Source organism: Nematolebias whitei, chromosome 14 (assembly GCF_014905685.2).
Source record: "Nematolebias whitei isolate Nwh7 chromosome 14, NemWhi1, whole genome shotgun sequence".
Classification (NCBI taxonomy): Eukaryota; Metazoa; Chordata; class Actinopteri; order Cyprinodontiformes; family Rivulidae; genus Nematolebias; species Nematolebias whitei.
Window position 1 is genome coordinate 10,722,523 of NC_056511.1, and position 18,447 is coordinate 10,740,969.

At 39.3% G+C, this 18,447-nt stretch overlaps 1 protein-coding gene across 1 annotated transcript in view; it reads right to left on the bottom strand.

Annotated features, from left to right (window-relative positions):
* The window catches only part of jade2 (jade family PHD finger 2), a 263,541-nt gene that overhangs the window by 956 nt on the left and 244,138 nt on the right, over window positions 1–18,447 (bottom strand). Inside the window, exons 11-12 of the mRNA XM_037688258.1 lie at window positions 10,560–10,691; window positions 1,280–1,425 (exon numbers count right to left, since the gene is read on the bottom strand). Coding sequence (XP_037544186.1) covers window positions 1,280–1,425; window positions 10,560–10,691 — 278 coding nt within the window. The remainder of the gene's footprint in view (window positions 1–1,279; window positions 1,426–10,559; window positions 10,692–18,447) is intronic.

Here is an 18,447-nt window from a genome sequence, read left to right on the forward strand (position 1 = left end):
ACAACAACAACAACAACAACAACAACAACAACAACAACAACAACAACTCAGATTTGGAAATTTGATCAGTAAAACCGGCTGCACACCACATCGGCTGCTTGTATAAAAACTCGAGTCGATTTAATCTGATCTCTTTCTGCATCACTAACATGTTATAAAGACATTTATAGTACTTTGGTCTGTACATTCAGAACAATAGAACTGTTTTAAAAGTTTCCCCATCAAAAGTTTTTTCAGATCTTCATAAAAAATGTCTAAACCGTTGCTAAGGTGGCAACAGAGAAATGTTTATGCACTTTTTGTCAAACTTTTACATGTGATAGTTTCATTTCTAACATTCAAGAGCTTTAATTTGCCTTCAGTATTATTCTGGTATTATCCTTAAAAGTAAGACGACTGAAGAATTGTCAGGAATATTCAAACACGCTCACATTTCACATTTGAGTTTTTTTTTTTAATGCCAATCAGCTTTTTTCTGTTGCCGATTCATCATTCACACAGACTACCTGTTTTTTATTTAGTCATTTTATTTTCTGCAGTCTAACAACTTTTGCATACTTTGCGCTTTTTTAGCCATTCATGCAGTGTATCGAAACATTCGGCTCATTCAGGACATGGGTGTTATGAACTTTGGCGTTTCTTTCAAAACCTCATTTTCTTTGAAACCTGCTTCAGCATATTTGCTTCCCTTTTGTCGTCTTACTCTCCTTTAGCTTGGAGCAAGTCTGTTCATTCTTTTAAGTGTTTAGTCGGCATTTTGTTACTTTAGGCTAGAGTTTCTGCTTCACGAGCAAATTTCAGCAGTCATAAAAATGTACTTTCTAGTTTATTTAGTCTTGAAGTACCTGTGGGTGTCCGAGTTGGACCGTAAAAGGTTGTTTTCCAAAGTTGGGGTTAGGGCCCAATGGGTCACAAAATAAAGCGGAAGGTCATAGGAGGATCTTCAGAAATATAAAATCATTAAAGACATATTTCACTGTAACTGTTTTAAATATTAGCAGCAGTAATAAATAGATATCAATTAAAGTAATGGTTGTTGAAGCAGTAAGTCTGTTTTGTTGTGGCTCAGAAGCAGAAAAGTTAGTGACACACTGGTGTGCACGTTATTTTGGCTCCTGTCACAAGTTTGTCCATCAGTGACTGGCCTCAGTTCAAAAAGTGATGGACTGCTCATACTGTTGCTAATAAGTGGCACAAACTCCCACCTGTAACTGGTTTCGTTATAGTCAAGGCACAAGTCGGCTCAAAAGCAGCCAAGTCACCATAGTTCAAGTTCTACCTGGTCAGAGAGCAGGCTGCCACTTGTGTCGTGATGCTGGGCACCCAGAGCCCACTGGCTCAGCATGTCGTCTGCGGTGATCTGCACCGACTGGGCGAGCCAGCTGTCGAACAACGAGTTGTCCAATGGGAAGGACTTTGACAAACCTAAAGGAAGGGTAGGGGTATGCAGAGAGAGAGACGAGGAAAAGAGTGGACATAAAGAATGAAAAGGAGGGAGAGAAAGGGGGGAAAAACAAAGCATATAGTTTAGGGGCTGTGCAGAAATTCATTAATGAAAAGTACAGAAAAAGTTGCTTTTAGTGTGAAGAGTTGAACAGGGCAGTAAAAAACAAAACTTTACAGAAAACACACTAAGGCGCCATCAGAAGTCATATTTGCTGAAACGCTCAAAAAGGCATGACGATAAGCTGAAGAAAGATCCTAAAAGTTTTGTGTTGCATTCACCTTGATCCGTAAATGACCAAAAGCTACTTTAGTTCAAGAATTCACACATAATCAAGAACAGCTCTGAATAAATTTAAAGTGACACAGACATGATCCAGCTGATACCACACAATCTAAATTGCTAAGTACTAAATAAAAGTCACTTAGTTTCTGTAAACAGAATTGACAGTAGAACATTCAGCCTTTTCATATGACGACAGCTATATTAGTAAATGAACATTATGCTTCTAAACTAGTGAAAGAGAGAGATGCACTTCAGCAATATATTATAAATCTAAACATGTTTCTGTCATTTGATCAGAAATTAAGGTAACAACCAGTTTACAAGCTTACATTTTATTTACTGTCTCTGGTTTTCTCCCATCTTTTGTGCGTTTAAAGAGCAGAACCGTGTGCAGAGTGGTTCGGTTCGGTACAGTCATGCATGTGGGAGGCTGCAGACAAAGCTCCCTGCTTTAAGTGTTTGCTTGTGTCTGTATAATTAGGAGATTTTCATTGCTCTTTTTTTTTTTTTGAATCTCTGTTGGTTGTGAGAAGTGCTGCTAATGCACCACATGACTGTCTGTCTGTGGCATTTTAATTCTTCTACTAACACACACACTCATGCACAATGCATTTTTGATGTTGTGAAGCTCAAGGAGAGCACATCTTACCAACATTTCACTCCGTACGTCTCAAAAATCTTTTAAAAAATAAAGAGTTGTAGGTTCCAGCTTTAATTCAACTTGTTTGGATTTATTACAGCTAAATCTTTGTACTTTTGATCTATCTCACAAGAACACTGCAGCATTCTTAATCCACTTTTTGTGCATAAAAACCCCCAATAAATTAAAATCAGCAGTCCTCTGAGGGAATGCACATCGTCTGCCACAGTTTTTAAAGGACATGTTGGTGTTCTGAATGTGTGTTGGTGATGAGTTTCAGCGACTATCACACCGAATATGAGCTGTTTTTAATGTTTTAATTCTGATTTGATGTTAATATGTGGAAGCATATTAAAATAAAATAAAAAAAGCATCTCTGCAGGTACATTAGGAGAACAAACTCTGCAGAGACAACAGAAAGAACACATAATGTGATGCATTTGGAGATAAAAACAGCAGCTTGTAGTTGGTTATGGTTTAGTTTAGTAGTTTTCATGTGTTGCCAAGCAGAATATTTAACTCTGCTTCATTTCTGTGATCAATATATTAAACTCCCATAAAAGAAATGTTAAGAGTAGCTGTCATTAAAAAGTTCAGCTCTCTGCTGGTGAAGTTTCGTGCTCTTATTCAGCTATGCGACACTCTGTAAACAACAACACAAGGAGACTGTCATTGTACCTGGGGAACAATGGCTTCCCAACAAATATCAGAAATGCAGGGAGTTGCAATAAAACGTTCTCTCTTCTTTTTACTTGAACTCCTTGTAAATTTTCACTGCCTATAATGATCTGCCAAGCAGGACAGCAGGAGGTGCTGTTCGGGTGCGTTTAACACCAGCTATCCCACACATGCACACAGAGAGCCGGTTGTTTCCATGACGCAGCACGTCTCTGCAGGAATCAGGAGAGCTCTGAGGGAGGGAATAGGTGACGAAGGGGAAAAGAACAGACGCAGGGAAGAAGTGTGAGGAAGACAGGAAGGTGGGACAGAGAAAACGAGATTAGAGTTCAGGAAAGAAAAGAGAAATGTAAATAGTTTACACAACCTGTGTGAGACCGTGGCACCTCAGTAAGAACTACGTTAGAACTTATTCAGAGTTCAGCTCTTGTTGATCTATTATGACATAAAATTGTTCGCTATTTTGTTAAAAAAAAAAAAGTATGAACCTCCTTTTTTCCCTGCTACAGCTTTTTAAATTTATTAGAATAACTTTTAGGTTATTGTTTTTCTCTACTGCATCTAAAGACCACTGTTCTTAAATATATAAAATGATCATAAAGAAATAAAAATCAGCGTTTTTACTCTTTCGTTTTCACCGTTTTATCCGAAAGTTAATGACCCATCCTCTTCTCGTCTACGTTGAAAACATCAAAAATATCTTCTTGACTTTAATTTCTTTTAAATAAACTAAAATGTTAATTTATTTTATTTAATATTTTAATAAAGTGTCATTTAAAATCAAACTTTCTGGGTCTCAATAGACTGAGATATGACGGTCCGTAAAACAAGCCAAGCATTTCACATTTTGTCTCATGTTCATGCTGCTGTTCGGCATATTGTTTTTATGCTACTAGTGCTTAGCGTATTTTTTGTTAATGTTTTTCTTAGTTCATATCTTAGATCTTATTATTGTTTTTCTTTTACAATTTATACTTTTGTTGGATGTAACTGGGACCCTGTGTACACAATTTTGGTAGCACACGTGGTGCGAATGACAAATAAAGAACCTTGAATCCTTAATTTAAGGATTAAAAAAGGTGAAATGAATAACTGACAGCTTTTCAAGTATTCACTGTAGATGATGCATCTAAAACTTAAATCTCCTTTTTTGTGTGCATACCCATATATCTGTCTGTTAGCAAAATATCCCATGAACCACTTGATGGAATTTATTTAAATTTTAAGGAATTAATCATTGGATGCACCTCTAGAACTATGTTGCTTTTAGAGGTAACCAAATTCAACATGGCCACCACAGCTATTTAACATTAGCCATCACAAAATGTACTAACTCACAATGACAGTGGTTATCTGTTGCCTCACAGCAAGAAGGTCCTGGGTTCAAGCCCTGGTTTGGACCTGAGTTCTGTCTAGTGCTGTTTGTATGTTCTTCTCATGTTTGCGTGGGTTTTTCCCGGGTACTATGGTTCCCCCCACAGTCCTAAAACATCCAGGCCTCCTTTGCAAAAAAGGTCTGTGATCTCAGTGGGATTTGCCTGCTTAAATAAACGTTACTAAATCAAATAAAAATAAAAACTCAGTAAGTTTTACCTACATTGTGCTAAGAGTTGAAGTGGTCGTAGCGGACTCATTCACTCAGAACATCTTGTGATCTGGGCAGCACGTCTCATCCCCAAAATGTCCCCCGGGCGCTTTCAATAGCTGCCCACTGCACCACCTGGTGGTGGATGGGTTAAATGCAGAGACTAATTTCGCCATTGTATGGAAACATACAGTGCTGACATTGTGATGACATTATTATTATTATTATTATGCGAGACTGAACTGCGTTTTTAAAAATTAAGGTTTGTCTAAATCTCCAAGTCTAAAACTCTGGCATGAAATTCAGCAGGTGATATGCATTCCTTGAAGGAATGCTAGGACTTTGATTTTGTTTGTTTGTCCTGAGTGCCGCTGGCTAACGGATCGTGTGGACAGAGGACAGTCCATCAAAGACAGAGTTTTAGTACGTGCATGCCTTCTTGATCCCAGAACACGGAGGAAGTCAAAGCTCTGAGAGTCAGGACCAGACCCGACAGAGAACAGATGGCTTGACACACAACACCCATACACGCACACGCACTTAGACAGTGAGATATGAACACATACGGCATGCAAAGACAAACACAGAGACGACACACTGAGACAGGGAACGCTATACTATATATAACACTGACAAAGAAACACACTGACACGCACACAAATGGTACAGTTGCAAACAACAGAAGCACAACAAACACACACGGAGACTTATTTGTCATGGAAACACATTTTTTGTGACGATTTCCCAGCATGCATGTCGCATCAAGTTGCAGTTCTTATCCCTCGGCGGTCAGGTGGAAAAAAAAAGAAGAAGAGAAATAGAGGAAAAATAAACAGAAAGAGGGAGTTTCATAACGCTGAGCCAGATGGCCAGATATGAGGGACAAATTCACTGTAAGACGATAGAGGAGGGAGGAAGACAAAAATAAGAGTGAAAAAGATTTAATCAGAGCGGGAAGGAAGTGAGGCACAGAAAAACCGCTCTCCTGTCCCGTGTTATCATCTGCCTGCTTATTTATCAAATCCACATCCAAAGGAAAACATTATTGGCTCTGCAACACCCAGCCCAAGTCTAAGGAAGAAGATCCTGTATCACTGTGCAAAAGAGATGCTTAAACATCATAGGGTTGTTTATCTCGCTCAAAGACATCAGCAAAAAATAAAAAATGTTGCGTTTAAATGTCTTAAATACACTCATCAGGGATCAGAGTTTAAAAACAAATCCCAGTGCAGCAGACCGTCTCATGAGACCATGTTAAAATTTAGTTTTATTATTTTTAGAACAGCGTATTTGTCACATAAAACTTGTTTATATGAAGATCTGAGATGGAGCAACAATTTATTTTTGACAATTTGATTAGCAAAGAATGCACTGCATTAAATTAATGTCCCCTTACTAAACACCCTTCTGTGCGTCACATAAATCAGTCTGTCGCTACTTCGCGGTTCGACTTTCACGGACTCGCTATATCGCGGTTTGTCAACGCACATTAACAAATATATTAAAAATTAAATAAATAAAAAATAAAACTGTACAGGACACATGATTGTCAATTTTAATATTACTCACGTGATTGGGACAGTACTAGATACTGTACAGTAAAAAGTTAACAAAAAATAAAATACTTCAGACAGGCGCTGCCATTTTGTAGTTTTCTCTCAGTAAGCCTCTACTGTACTTTTGCTCATAACGACCACATTTCCCAGAAGCCAACAGGGCCCTGTCCAGAAGCCCTGTTTCCTTCTGCTGAAATACTAACTAGAGGGAAAGTTTTGATCTGATTGTAAAAGTTTGGCGCTTATTACAGTGACTTCGGCAGAGAGCCACATGGAACCCACCGAACTGGAGCAGAACCAGACCTCCAGACCCTTCGGTGAATCTTGAGAGCTGGTAGCCGGCCCACGAGGGCTTCCGAGTGGGGACACGTGCCACCAAAGGTCTAGCGGTGTTTCCGGAGCCCATTGGGTCCGGCTCTCCATCTGGAGCTCACCAGAACTTTATTCATCTCTTTCAACCGACTGACAAGGACCTCCGAGCAGGGACGTGCTGGTAAATAAAATTTAGTAGAGAGATTTTACTTACTAGCTCATGTTGCTGTTCTGCAGCGCTAGTACTAATAAGTAAAATTTAGTAACTACTTATAAGTATGTTGTTAAAATTAGTAGGTTTACGAGTTTAGAGCATTGATTGTGGGCTTCGTTGCTGCAGGGTACGTCTGCAGAAACCAACAGAGTCAGATTGGAATGGAGAGCTGTTTCTGTTCTGCAGAGCCTGGTAAGTAAAATTTAGCAGCTACATAAACAGTACTGTATATATGCACCTAATGATTTAGCATGTGCTAAATCATTGAAAATAATTTATTTTAAATAAACAATCCATGCCGCTCGTGCGGCTCATCCATCAATCAGCCAGTTGTGTGTCATGTCCTGTCTTACTTAAAAAAACCCACGCAAGAGCAAGTCCGTGAAAGTCGAACTGCCAAGTAGCGAGGGACTACTGTATCCATGCATTTTATGTTACAGGATTAATATTAAGGCTACAAAGAGTTTAAACTGAGCCCAACGTCTCTACTTCTGAACTATTACAATCTTGTGCAACCCTTTTCTTCTTTTTAAACTATCCCAGCATGTTCAGGTGATTCGAGGAGATAATATTTTACAGTTTTCAGTAACTTTGTCTCAAACTATTTTCAAGATTACAGAAAAGAACAGGGCTCTCTGTTTGTTTTAGAGCTGCTGTCAGTGAGCTGGTTCTCTAATATTGTGCTTGTTTTTTTTTTTTTTTAACTTGGATGAAGAATAAAAAGCAACGAGAAAAAAATAGTCATCAAAACTCATTTGGACTCTCAGATATCCGTTATTCCTAAGCTATTAAATCATAATTCAAAGAAACTATAAGACTACATATCCTCCTACTTGATGTTCTACAGCATAAATGCAACCTATTTACATCAAAGTCTTTTTTAGAGGCACTCTGAAGATAACAAGTGCTTGGTTTTTATTCTGTTCACCTACACAAATACATGTCGCAACTTGTGCTCCCTTGAAGCGTTCTGCATTTAAATTAACGTTTTGTTTGTGTACACGACTACAAAAACTTACATCAGGGTATATTTTCTAGCTTAAACTTGAACTCGTGTATTTTAACTAACTCCCTCGTTTTCAAAAGGTTTTCTGTGCTTGCCTAACGTGGGAGTGAAATGTTAAAAACAAAACAACAAAACCCCCTAATACTACAATCTGCAACGTTTGAATCAAAGTGTTTTTTTATTTTATTTTATCTGATTTTGCACCGATTGTTGGCACCAGCTGTCATCACACTTTTACAGCTTTGTTCTATAAAACAAATACACTGACGCTTTCAGTGTCAGGAAAGATACTTTTCAGGCAAAGCAGACACGTTGAAGGGTATTAGTTTTCAAACTGGTCTCATAATATATATGGCAGGGGTGTAATGGTTCACTTGAGTCATGCTTTGGTTGTAATTTAGTAAGAGGGTCACAGGAAAGATACAACAGGAAAAATAAGGCCAATACAGTAGTCTCTCGCTACTTCGTAGTTCAACTTTCGCAGACTCGCTCAATCGCAGTTTGTGGACATACAGTGCATAATATTGCACAAAAAAAATGTACTGGATACATGATTATTAACTTTTAATATTACTCACGTGATTGGGACAGTACTGGATACAGTACTGTACCGTATAAAGTTAACGAAAAAATAAAATACTTCAGACATTTTGTAGTTCTCTCTCAGTAAGCTTCCACTGTATTCCTGCTCATTATGACCACATTTCCCAGAAGGCAACAGGGCCCCACCCAGCAGCCCTGTTTCCTTCTGCTGAAAAAAAAAAAAAAAAAGGTAAAGTTTTGATCTGGTTGGTGCTCCTGGAGCAGAACCAGACTTCCAAAACCCACTGGTGAATCTTGAGAGCTGGTAGCCCGCTCACATGGACTCGAGTTGCATTTGGGCCAAAAAAATCTGATCCGACCGGCCCCAGCCCGTAGCCATCATTTCCAAACCCCACCCGACCAGACTAATAGTAATTACAGATCTGAACCCGAAACTCCCCCCAACATTTTTAATTATGCTTTGACTGCTTGTATAGTTATTAAAGGTTGACGGACGTGCGGCTGAATAAAAGGGGCAGAAGATCGGAGCTGAGGGGGTGTTTGTACTTTCATGGCCGTCAAAGCGCAATAAAACCCTGTTTCTGCCTGGATTTTGCATTAAGACCACTCTGACATTACTGCTTTGGGATCTCACCTGTTTGGGTCATCGGCCGCGCGCGTCCACAGAGTGCAGCGGCTGATTGAACATCCATTTGGGCGATGGATCGCTTCCAGGCAGTAGTCCATCTGAAGCTTAACTGAACTTTATTTGACCTCTTTCAAGGCCGGTCAGCGCGCAGTGAAATGGCTGCATGCGGCTGGTGATTGTGTGGCAAGCCATGTTGCCATATAACTGGAAAATATGGCAAGCCATGTTGCCATATAATTGGATTGCGGCAGATTGTCTGACGCAATCAAAAGCCTGACACCAACCCCCCACCCCCCCATCCAGCACATTATCATGGCCCACCCCGCCCGGAATTTGGGTCGGATCGGGTCGGGCTTCGGACCCGGGTTAGAAATGACAGCTTTAACCTCCGAGCAGACGCGCGCGGCCTATGGTCCATCTGAAGCTCATCAGCACCTTTTTCAGTTCTTTCAACCGGCCGACGATGAGCCGTCAGTGGACACGTGCAGGTCCAGTGGTCCATCTGAAGCTCAACGGCATGTTTTTCAGTTCTTTCAACCGGCCGATGAGGACCTCAGAACGGGGACACGTCGGTAAGTAAAAATTAGTAGCTACATATAAGTATGTTGTTAAAATTAGTAGGTTTAAGATTTTAGAACCTTGATTGTGGGCTTTGTTGTACGTTTGCAGAAACGGAACAGAGTCGAACTGGAAACGAACCGAGCCTGGTAAATAAAATTTAGTACCTACATATACAGTACTGTACTTACGTTGTTAAAATGACGTAGGCTTAAGATTTTAGAACATTTCAAGAGTGTGGGAAGGGTTTCTAAAGCCTTAATACATATATAAATATTAAAATAAATATAATGTTGCTACTTCGCAGAATTTCACTTACTGCCGGTGTGTTCGGAACCGAACCCCCACATTAAAAGAGCGACTACTGTAGTAGTTTTCTACTCAGAACCAAAGACAGAAAAAACAAACCAAGCTTGTAATGAGGAGGCTCTAAAGCAGCAAGTTGTACAGCATGCTAGGATTTGTTAACTGGTGACCTTGCTCTAAAAATAAGTCATTTTGCTCTGTCATTCATCTGATGGGAAATAAATAGTGTCCCTCGGGCCACATGTCAAACAAACACTTTGTTTTGTTTAGTTAGAAACACAAACGTGAAAAAGAAGAGAGGGGTGAGATTATTTGTCTGGTTCCTGAAATCGTCCACCATGTTTGTTCTGCAACAGTTCAGTACGTAAACATGCACTGTTACACCGTTAATAAATAGACATGAACAGATACAGAATTTGAACAGGAACGTAGCTGAAGCTTAAACAGAAATGTCTGAAAGTGCAGGACAGAATAAGTGAAGCAGGTATGATGTTTGTGGAAAAAGCAAAACAAATTAATCAATATGGAAACGGCATCAAGCGTTTGAGCGCTTGTGATGCACTAGATCAGTTACTTATGATGAACTTTGAAGCGAGCCACGTGAGCTTTTCACTTTTCCGTTTTAACTTTAAATATTACTCAAAAAATAAAATTAGCAGAAAACGTTAGCATTGCATCAAGACTGCCAATGTAATGCTAGTTCTTCATAAAGACAGAAAACAGAGGCAAAAAGGAGTTTTTTCTTTTGATCACTGGAAATATTGAGGTTGCATTCAGCCGCACACACACACTGTAAATGTATACCTAGCTCTTTAAGCAGGGATCCGTTCTCTGACTTCCATCTTTCCTTTTTCTTGCCAGTACTATGCTTCCTCCTCTCTTTTCCTTTATCCTTTACTCCATTCTGCTTCCTCTTTTCTGCCTTCTGGGTTTTCTCTGCAAGAAGACACAGAAGACTGGCTCAGGTTAAGAATTTAGTGGATTTATTCAGTTTAAGCTAAAGAGAGTGCCTGTGGAGCTACTTCATTTGAGATGAACACTTCTTAACTCATTTGTTTTTGCTGTTATTTAAATTGGTCTAATTTTACACAGTGCTGTGACTCAAAGACAGATTATTACAGGGGGGAAAAAAAATCCAATTTGCCGAACATCAGAAAAGCAGCTACCGGATTGTATTCGTTAAGTGTTTAAATCTGTGTTGCATCTTTATCCTGGGAGCAAAACAATAATCCAGCCTTGCAGACAGACTCACACTTGTATAAAAACACACATCAGTTGGACATTAAACTTCAGGTTGGCGATCATTCTGACACGGAGACACTGTATGACACACAACAGAGCCCTGCAGAGCAATTTCCTGCTGTTAGCTGTCCTCTCGCCCCAGGACACCTCACACATTCACTCCAGCTGGGAGTGCAGCAACAAACACTGACACCATATAATTACACCTGACAGCAGTGCAGTCCTGTCCTTTGGGTTAGACATCAATATTCTGGTGTAAACGAGCACAAAAATGATGCACATTTATACAAATAATTAAGGACCATTTCAAAATGAATGTCTTTATTTATCAACATGCAAAGTAATACCCAATATTGTTTTGTACTACTATTCAAAATGAATATTTTATAGTGTTTTAATTAAGGTTGTTACAAATGATCACTTTAGAAGTTTCATGCTTGATTTGTCTCCTAACACAGTCAACTTCATTTCTTGGAAACCAGTGTTTTTGTTGAAACAATTAAGCAAATGAACAATTACGGAGAAGAAAAGAAAGCAGCAGTTCCAATACATTTTGACAGAGGTAAATTGTTAAAGTGGCACTTTTTTTGTAACCATGACATAGCTGTGCTGCTGAAAGGAGAATAACTATATGATGCTGAGCTCCACACAACTCCCAACACATGCCTGCACTCACAGCATGCAAGGAAGCAGTGCAGACACATGCCGATGCACTCTGGTGAGTCTCACATGTAGAGCGTGGTGATGATTGCGCCCTCCGCCTCGCTCTGTGATACAGGAAGCCGTTACTGTTCAGATGTCTTTTGTCTAACAGGCTCTTACGCTTTTTACACAGAGTTCGGACTGGATGGCTCGCTGACTCCACTACCGCTGAGCATATAGAGCTGCAGGGTGTTTCAGCTGCAGTGGAGTTTTATTAAAGCTCAAGTTCAGTGGATTAGTTTAGAAAAGTCGACATGAATGATAAGATATCAGCAGTTTATCAGTAACTGTGGTAAAAGTACATCCATCCATCATCTTTTCCTGCTTTCTCCTTTTCGGGTTGGGGGGGTCACTGGTGCCCATATCCAGCCATCACTGTGCGAGAGGCGGGGGACACCCTGGACACGTCTACAGTCCATCACAGAGACGTGTAGAGACAAACGAGACAAACAACCATTCACACTCTCGCGCACACCTGGAGACAATTTAGAGTTACCAATCAGCCTAACATGCATGTTTTTGGTCTGTGGGAGGAAACCGGAGTACCCGGAGAAAACCCAAGTATGCACGGAGAGAACATGCAAACTTCACCCAGAAAGGCCCCCAGCCGGGATTTGAACTGGGGCGACCTGCTCGCTAAGAGGCGGCAGCTCTACCAACTGCGCCACCGCGCAGCCCGGTAAAAGTACACTGAACAAAAATATAAACGCAACAATTTTGGTTTTGCTCTGATTGTTCATGAACTGAACTCAAAGATCTAAGACTTTTTCTATGTACACAAAAGGCTTCACAAATGTGTGTAAATCTGTTGGTGAGCACAAATAATCCATCCACCTCACATGTGTGGCATATACAGCATGATTGTTACACAGGTGTGCTTTAGGATGACCACAATAAAAGGCTCTTTAAAATAGGCAGTTTTACAGTATTGGGGGTGGGTGGGTCTTGTCAGAAAACCAGTCAGTATCTGGTGTGATCACCATTTGCCTCATGCAGTGCAATCTCCTTTGCATAGAGCTGATCAGGTTGTTGACTGTGGCCTGCAGAGTGTTGGTCCACTCACTCTGACACTCAGACCCACTCAACACAGTGAAACTGCTCATTTTAGAGTGGCCTCTTATTGTGGTCAGCCTAAAGCACACCTGTGCAACAACCATGCTTTCTAATCAGCATGTTGATGTGCCACACCTGAGAGGTGGATGGATTATCTTGGCAAAAAAGAAGTGCTCATTAACAGATTTACACAAATTTGTGAACAATATTTAAGAGAAAGGCCTTTTTGTGGTCATAGAAAAAGTCTTAGAGTTTAGCTCATGAACAATCGGAGCAAAAACAAAAGTGTTGCGTTTATATTTTTGTTCAGTATATGTGCATTACTTTTGTTTTATTTATCTATAAGAAGAGTCGTAATACACAAGGGTAAAGTTTTAAACCGTATTGCTTTTCTTCGTGTCTGTGTGCTTGATGTGTTAGCAAATATCAAGAACCAATGAAAGATATGATGTGAATGAGACTAAAATTCTTGGAAATAATCACTGAATGAACGTTTACAATCTGGTAACTTTAGAAGGAATCCAAGATGGCTACCACAGCCAAGCAACTCAAGGCATCTGTCTCTGCCTCTGCCACACCCAATTTAAGCCTAATTCACAAAGCTTACTCCAAATGCTACACATTGGATGACATCTTTGCCTAAAACTTTTGCATTACTTGATAGAGTCAACATAGTCCCGATGTACTGTAAGCTCAATCATCCAGGTAAATAAATCCAAAAAGGTTAAGTCAGGTCATCTGGACGGATTCTTCTAGCATCAACGTTGTTTGTTAGCAACATAAATAAACCAAAAAGAGCTACGACTCAGTCAATTTGACACATTTTGAGCAAAAATTCATTACACTCGATCGTAGAGGAGCATCATTCACAACACACAGTTTTTGAGTTCTTTATACTTTTGCTTTTAATTTTTAAAAGTGGTGTTAATGAACATTTCTTTAGATTAAAAAGTAAAAAAAAAAAATAAAGACTGAAATTTTGAATATTAAGACGTTTTGCTTTCCATCTGGGAGGTTCTGTCAATTCAAATGTTTTTCTCCAACTAATGTCTTGAATTGATAATGCCTCCCGGATGGGAAGTGAAACATGTTGATCTCCAGAATAAAAGTCCAGTTGTTGTTTTTTTTAACTTGTTTTAGATTGACCATGACCTGGATGACTGAGAACCTTCATCGTTTCTTCAGATGTTTTGCTGGTATTTGATATGTAACGCAGATGAACAGTATCAAAGTCTGACCTGACCCACAGGACCTGAGAAATTAATAATCATCCGTTAGTGGATCTTTTTATACAAAGTTTTACTCCAATAGCTCCTTTTGAATTATCTTGTTGGTGCTAAAATACTATTTTATGTCTGTTCAACTGCCACAAATCCAGCTAAAGAAATTGGCTCAAATTACGCTCTTCTGATACTGCGAGTAACAAAGTCCTTCAAGATCAAGTTTTAAATCTGTTTGTTGTTTGTGTTGACATCGTGTTGGAGCCTTTTTATGCCTGAATGATTCACAAATTAGAGCGGCTTAACAAAAACATTCCTCTAAAAACAGTCAAGTACCGACCTAAAAATTAATGTAAAAAATAAATAAAACTGTATCATTTGAAAACAGAAGTACTGATCAAGACCACTAAAATATTACACAAAACTAAATCCTTGGAAGCAAATTGTTAAAGGACAAACAACTCAGAACTTTCACACTGCACATTCATTACAGTACAATACAGTATTTTATGTTTTATCATTTTACGCAAACGAGCAGCTGCTCTTAACAGTCGTTTCAGCAAAATAAATTAAATTTAAACTAAGAGCACAAGCATTTAGAAGTTTCTGTTAGTCCAGAGGTTGTTGAGATATTTTCACAAACAGGAAAACTGCAAGACTTTTTAACTTTCACGTGAAAATGACAGGAAAGTACGGCAGCGCTGCAAAGAACAGTCTGATCTTTCAGAAACTGATTAGTACAGTAAATGGTTGAGTTCGGTCTGTGTGCGGTTGTCAAATCCAGCAGTAGGCCACACTTATGCTTACTTTAGCATGGAGGAGCAGGACATGCATGGATAAGAGAGACCACAGAGAGGTTTCACACTGAGACGACCCCTGTGTGTGTGTGACACCAGTGAGGAAAGATGTGAAAACAAAATACAATACTTACTGCTGAAGAAAGACATTAGCGACAACATTCGTACTGTGTACTGCACACATACTGGTGTTTCCACATTTGTTCACGCATATTTACATTTCATTATCTTTTTAGTAAATATAGAGAATAAAAGATGCAACAACATGATCATTTCCTGGCTTATTCCGCACAAAAATTCAAGTGTTAGATCAGATACGGAGTCCTCGTCACATGTTTATCTATGAAGATGCCTGTTCTCAAACATTTCACCTGGTAAAACAAATGTCAAATTAATAAAGTGCTATATTTGAACAGTAAATACGAGGTAGGGCTGGGCAATATACTGAAAATTAACCAACACCGAAATTTATAACAATGATCAACGTCATTTTACCCATGTTGGTATTTTTGGTGTTTTCAAAAAATAAAAATCGTTCTGTCTTTTGGCTGTGTATAGGTAAGCTATGCTCATGTCCCTTTAAGATGCTGCACTACGTGCAGTCACGTGACTCCACCCCATCCAGTCTGTAACAACAAGTGAAAAAGATGGTGCGGTTGAGAAAATGGAGGAAATTTCGAATGTTGAAGCGGCAGCAGCAGAGTATGCTTATTTGTAAAAAAAAACATGTAACAACTAAAAGTACACATTTTCTTCATTTATTTGCATAAGCAGTAGTTTTATCGAGGTGAACTGCTCAATGTATCGTGATATTGATTTTAGGCCATATCGCCCAGCCTTAATACCAGGGATGCACAATATTATCGGCATGGTATCGTAACGGCAAATATTAGCGATAAAGTTAATGGCCAATGTCCGATATTTCCATCAAAATAACTCAGATGTAAAAGACGCTATACATACGCACACACGCACGCACGCACGCACGCACGCACACACACACACACACACGGCACTGTTTTTGTATGAAAGCCCTGTGACAAGAATGCCTGTAGCGCCCGCGCAACGTTATGTATGACATCACACGCGCCGTTGAGTTTAGATTTGTGAAAATGTACAAATTTGCACTGTTCAAGTGTTGTCATTGTGTTAGAGATAGTAAATGTCATGAATAAATTTGATATTAAACATAATTCAAGTTGAAGTGTTACATCATTTTAAGCCCCTTTTTGTCATCTGCATTTGGTAGCAGGCCAAACTGACAAAGACCATGCAGAATAATGTAGTATTTTAATTCCACAACAGAGAAAGCTCTGTAGTCTCTGTCTCTGGTCTAGGGTATAAAAATATCGGTATTGGCATCAGTTATCAGCCAAATAAATTTTAACATATCGACATATTTGTCAAAAATCCAATATCGTGCATCCACAAAATACTGTTCAAGTCTACACACTTTAAAGTTACTCCAGTAAAAACACAAAAGGTTTTTCAAAATACTTTCAAGTATTGTAAGATTACAACTGATGATTTGGTTTCTTTGTTAATAATTCAGTTTAAAAACTTTCTATTACATTTCTCTATACAGCTATAGCATTTTGTAATGTTTTTTTTTTTTAACTGTAGCGTCGGTCTGCCTGATGAAAACCAGCCTGCTGATTCAGGCACAGTGCTTATATCACATTTATGCTTAATTAATGTGCATTGCCCTTCTTGTTCATAAATAATTTGAAGTATGTCTTGAAAAAAGGGAGAGTTCCTCCTCATACAAACAGAAGGTTTGAGGTATTTGTACTGGTCAAATACTGTAGACTGCAGATCCCTCTCAGGCTTCAAGGACATGCAGAACTGCGGTTAACGTTGGCGGTGTATTGTATCGTAATCGTGTGCACAGTTACCAAATGTCTTGCCACCTCTTTCCCCAAATTTATTTTGCTTTTGCTGAAACCACAGAACTCCTCATCAGGGGATCTCCCAGCGGGAACGCCTTTTTACACAGCTCCTAAATTGTAATTTCTTTTATTTTCATTGTTTTGACAGGAGCGCCATCTTATCCTCTGATCTCCCAGAGACCATTTTTCAACATTCTTCTACCTCTAATCTGATTTTGGATCTTGCTCTGTTACAGCTCAAAAGTGAGAACTCGTCCTTGGGATTTCAAGGGCACCTGAAGGGTTCGTTTGAACGGGCGGAAACTTTTCCCCTGTGGGTTGTAATCTCTCACAAATCTAACAATCAGCAATGAAAACACTCGGCGCATTTTGTAAAACGTCATTTCTCTCCGTCTCTGCAACATTATCTGTCCCTGCCTTGTTTAGAAGCAGAACCAACACCAAGGGATTCATCTTTTTGAAGTGTGCGATTAATTTTCCCTCTTTCTAGGTGCGCTGAACTGCAGCGTGACTGTGTGTGTGTAGCTGCTGTGTCCCATTTCTTACCTGAGCTCATTACTGCAATGAAAGTGTTTTTCTTCCCCCACCTTTTTGCCCGTTCTTTCACACTCTGCAATCGACTTTTTCTGCACAACGCCCTTCTTCTCATTACCTTCTTGTCCCTACCCATCCTCCTCTCACTTCTTCCCTATTTTCTGTGTCTTCTTAAAAATCTTCCACACACACATACACACACACACACACCTGCTGAAAGCAGATCAGAGAGGCCAACACTAACCACTGTCGGCTTGTCACGGTTAGATCTGAGCAGCATTATAAATGTAGCGCGCTCTCTGAATAACAATAACACCACAAACATGTGTCTGCACGCATTTTAAAAGGTTTCTACACATCAACTTAAAACTTACTGTACACATTTATGCTCAGTAATGTCAAAAACAACCTGAAAGGTCTCTACGTGAAAACGTACAAATAATATTTAAGAGGTTTCTTCATGAACCATCAGCTTGTTATCGGACAATCTCGGCTAATTAGATCAACAAAGCATCTCTGGAGCTCCCAGCTCCTAAAACAAACCGCTGTGAGAGTCGGTCAGATAATAAATAGTTTTTTTTTTTTTTTTTTTTGTTGGAAAAACATAGTGCTTCTTATTTAGAGATTAAAATAAGATCATGAACATCAGCTGTATTAATAACTAAAAGCAGGACGTAATGCGGAAGCTGAAGCCAAAATTAAATAAGTGCCCCCTGTAGGCTGGTTCCAGTATTTCTTTAAATATATGTAAATGATGAAACTAAAAAAAAAAATACACAAGGTCTTTTTTCCACGTTTTGAATCACAGCTACTATATTTAGTTGTACAGTAGTCCCTCGCTACTTCGCAATTCGTTTATTGCGGACTCGCTCTATTGCGGTGTTTCAAAATGAGATTGGACATGACACACAAATGGCTGATTGATGGATGAGCCGCACGATCTGCATGACATTTTTTATTTAAAATTAATTATTTTAAATTATTTAGCACCTGCTTCACCTCTGTGCAGCCCACACTGCAGGGTAAACTTCCTCCTGCAGCTGAACAGTTGTTCTCCGTGCAGCGCCGAGAAGTGGGCGTGGCCAAGAACGCTTGCAGGTGGCTGAGAGCAGCGGAGGCACAGAGAATTGAAATCCTGACATTCTGTGCTCTTTAAGAGCGTTTAGTTTAGAAACATTATTTAGAATATTGCAAGAGTGTGGGAAGGGTTTAAAACACCTTTATATATATATATATATATATATATATATATAAA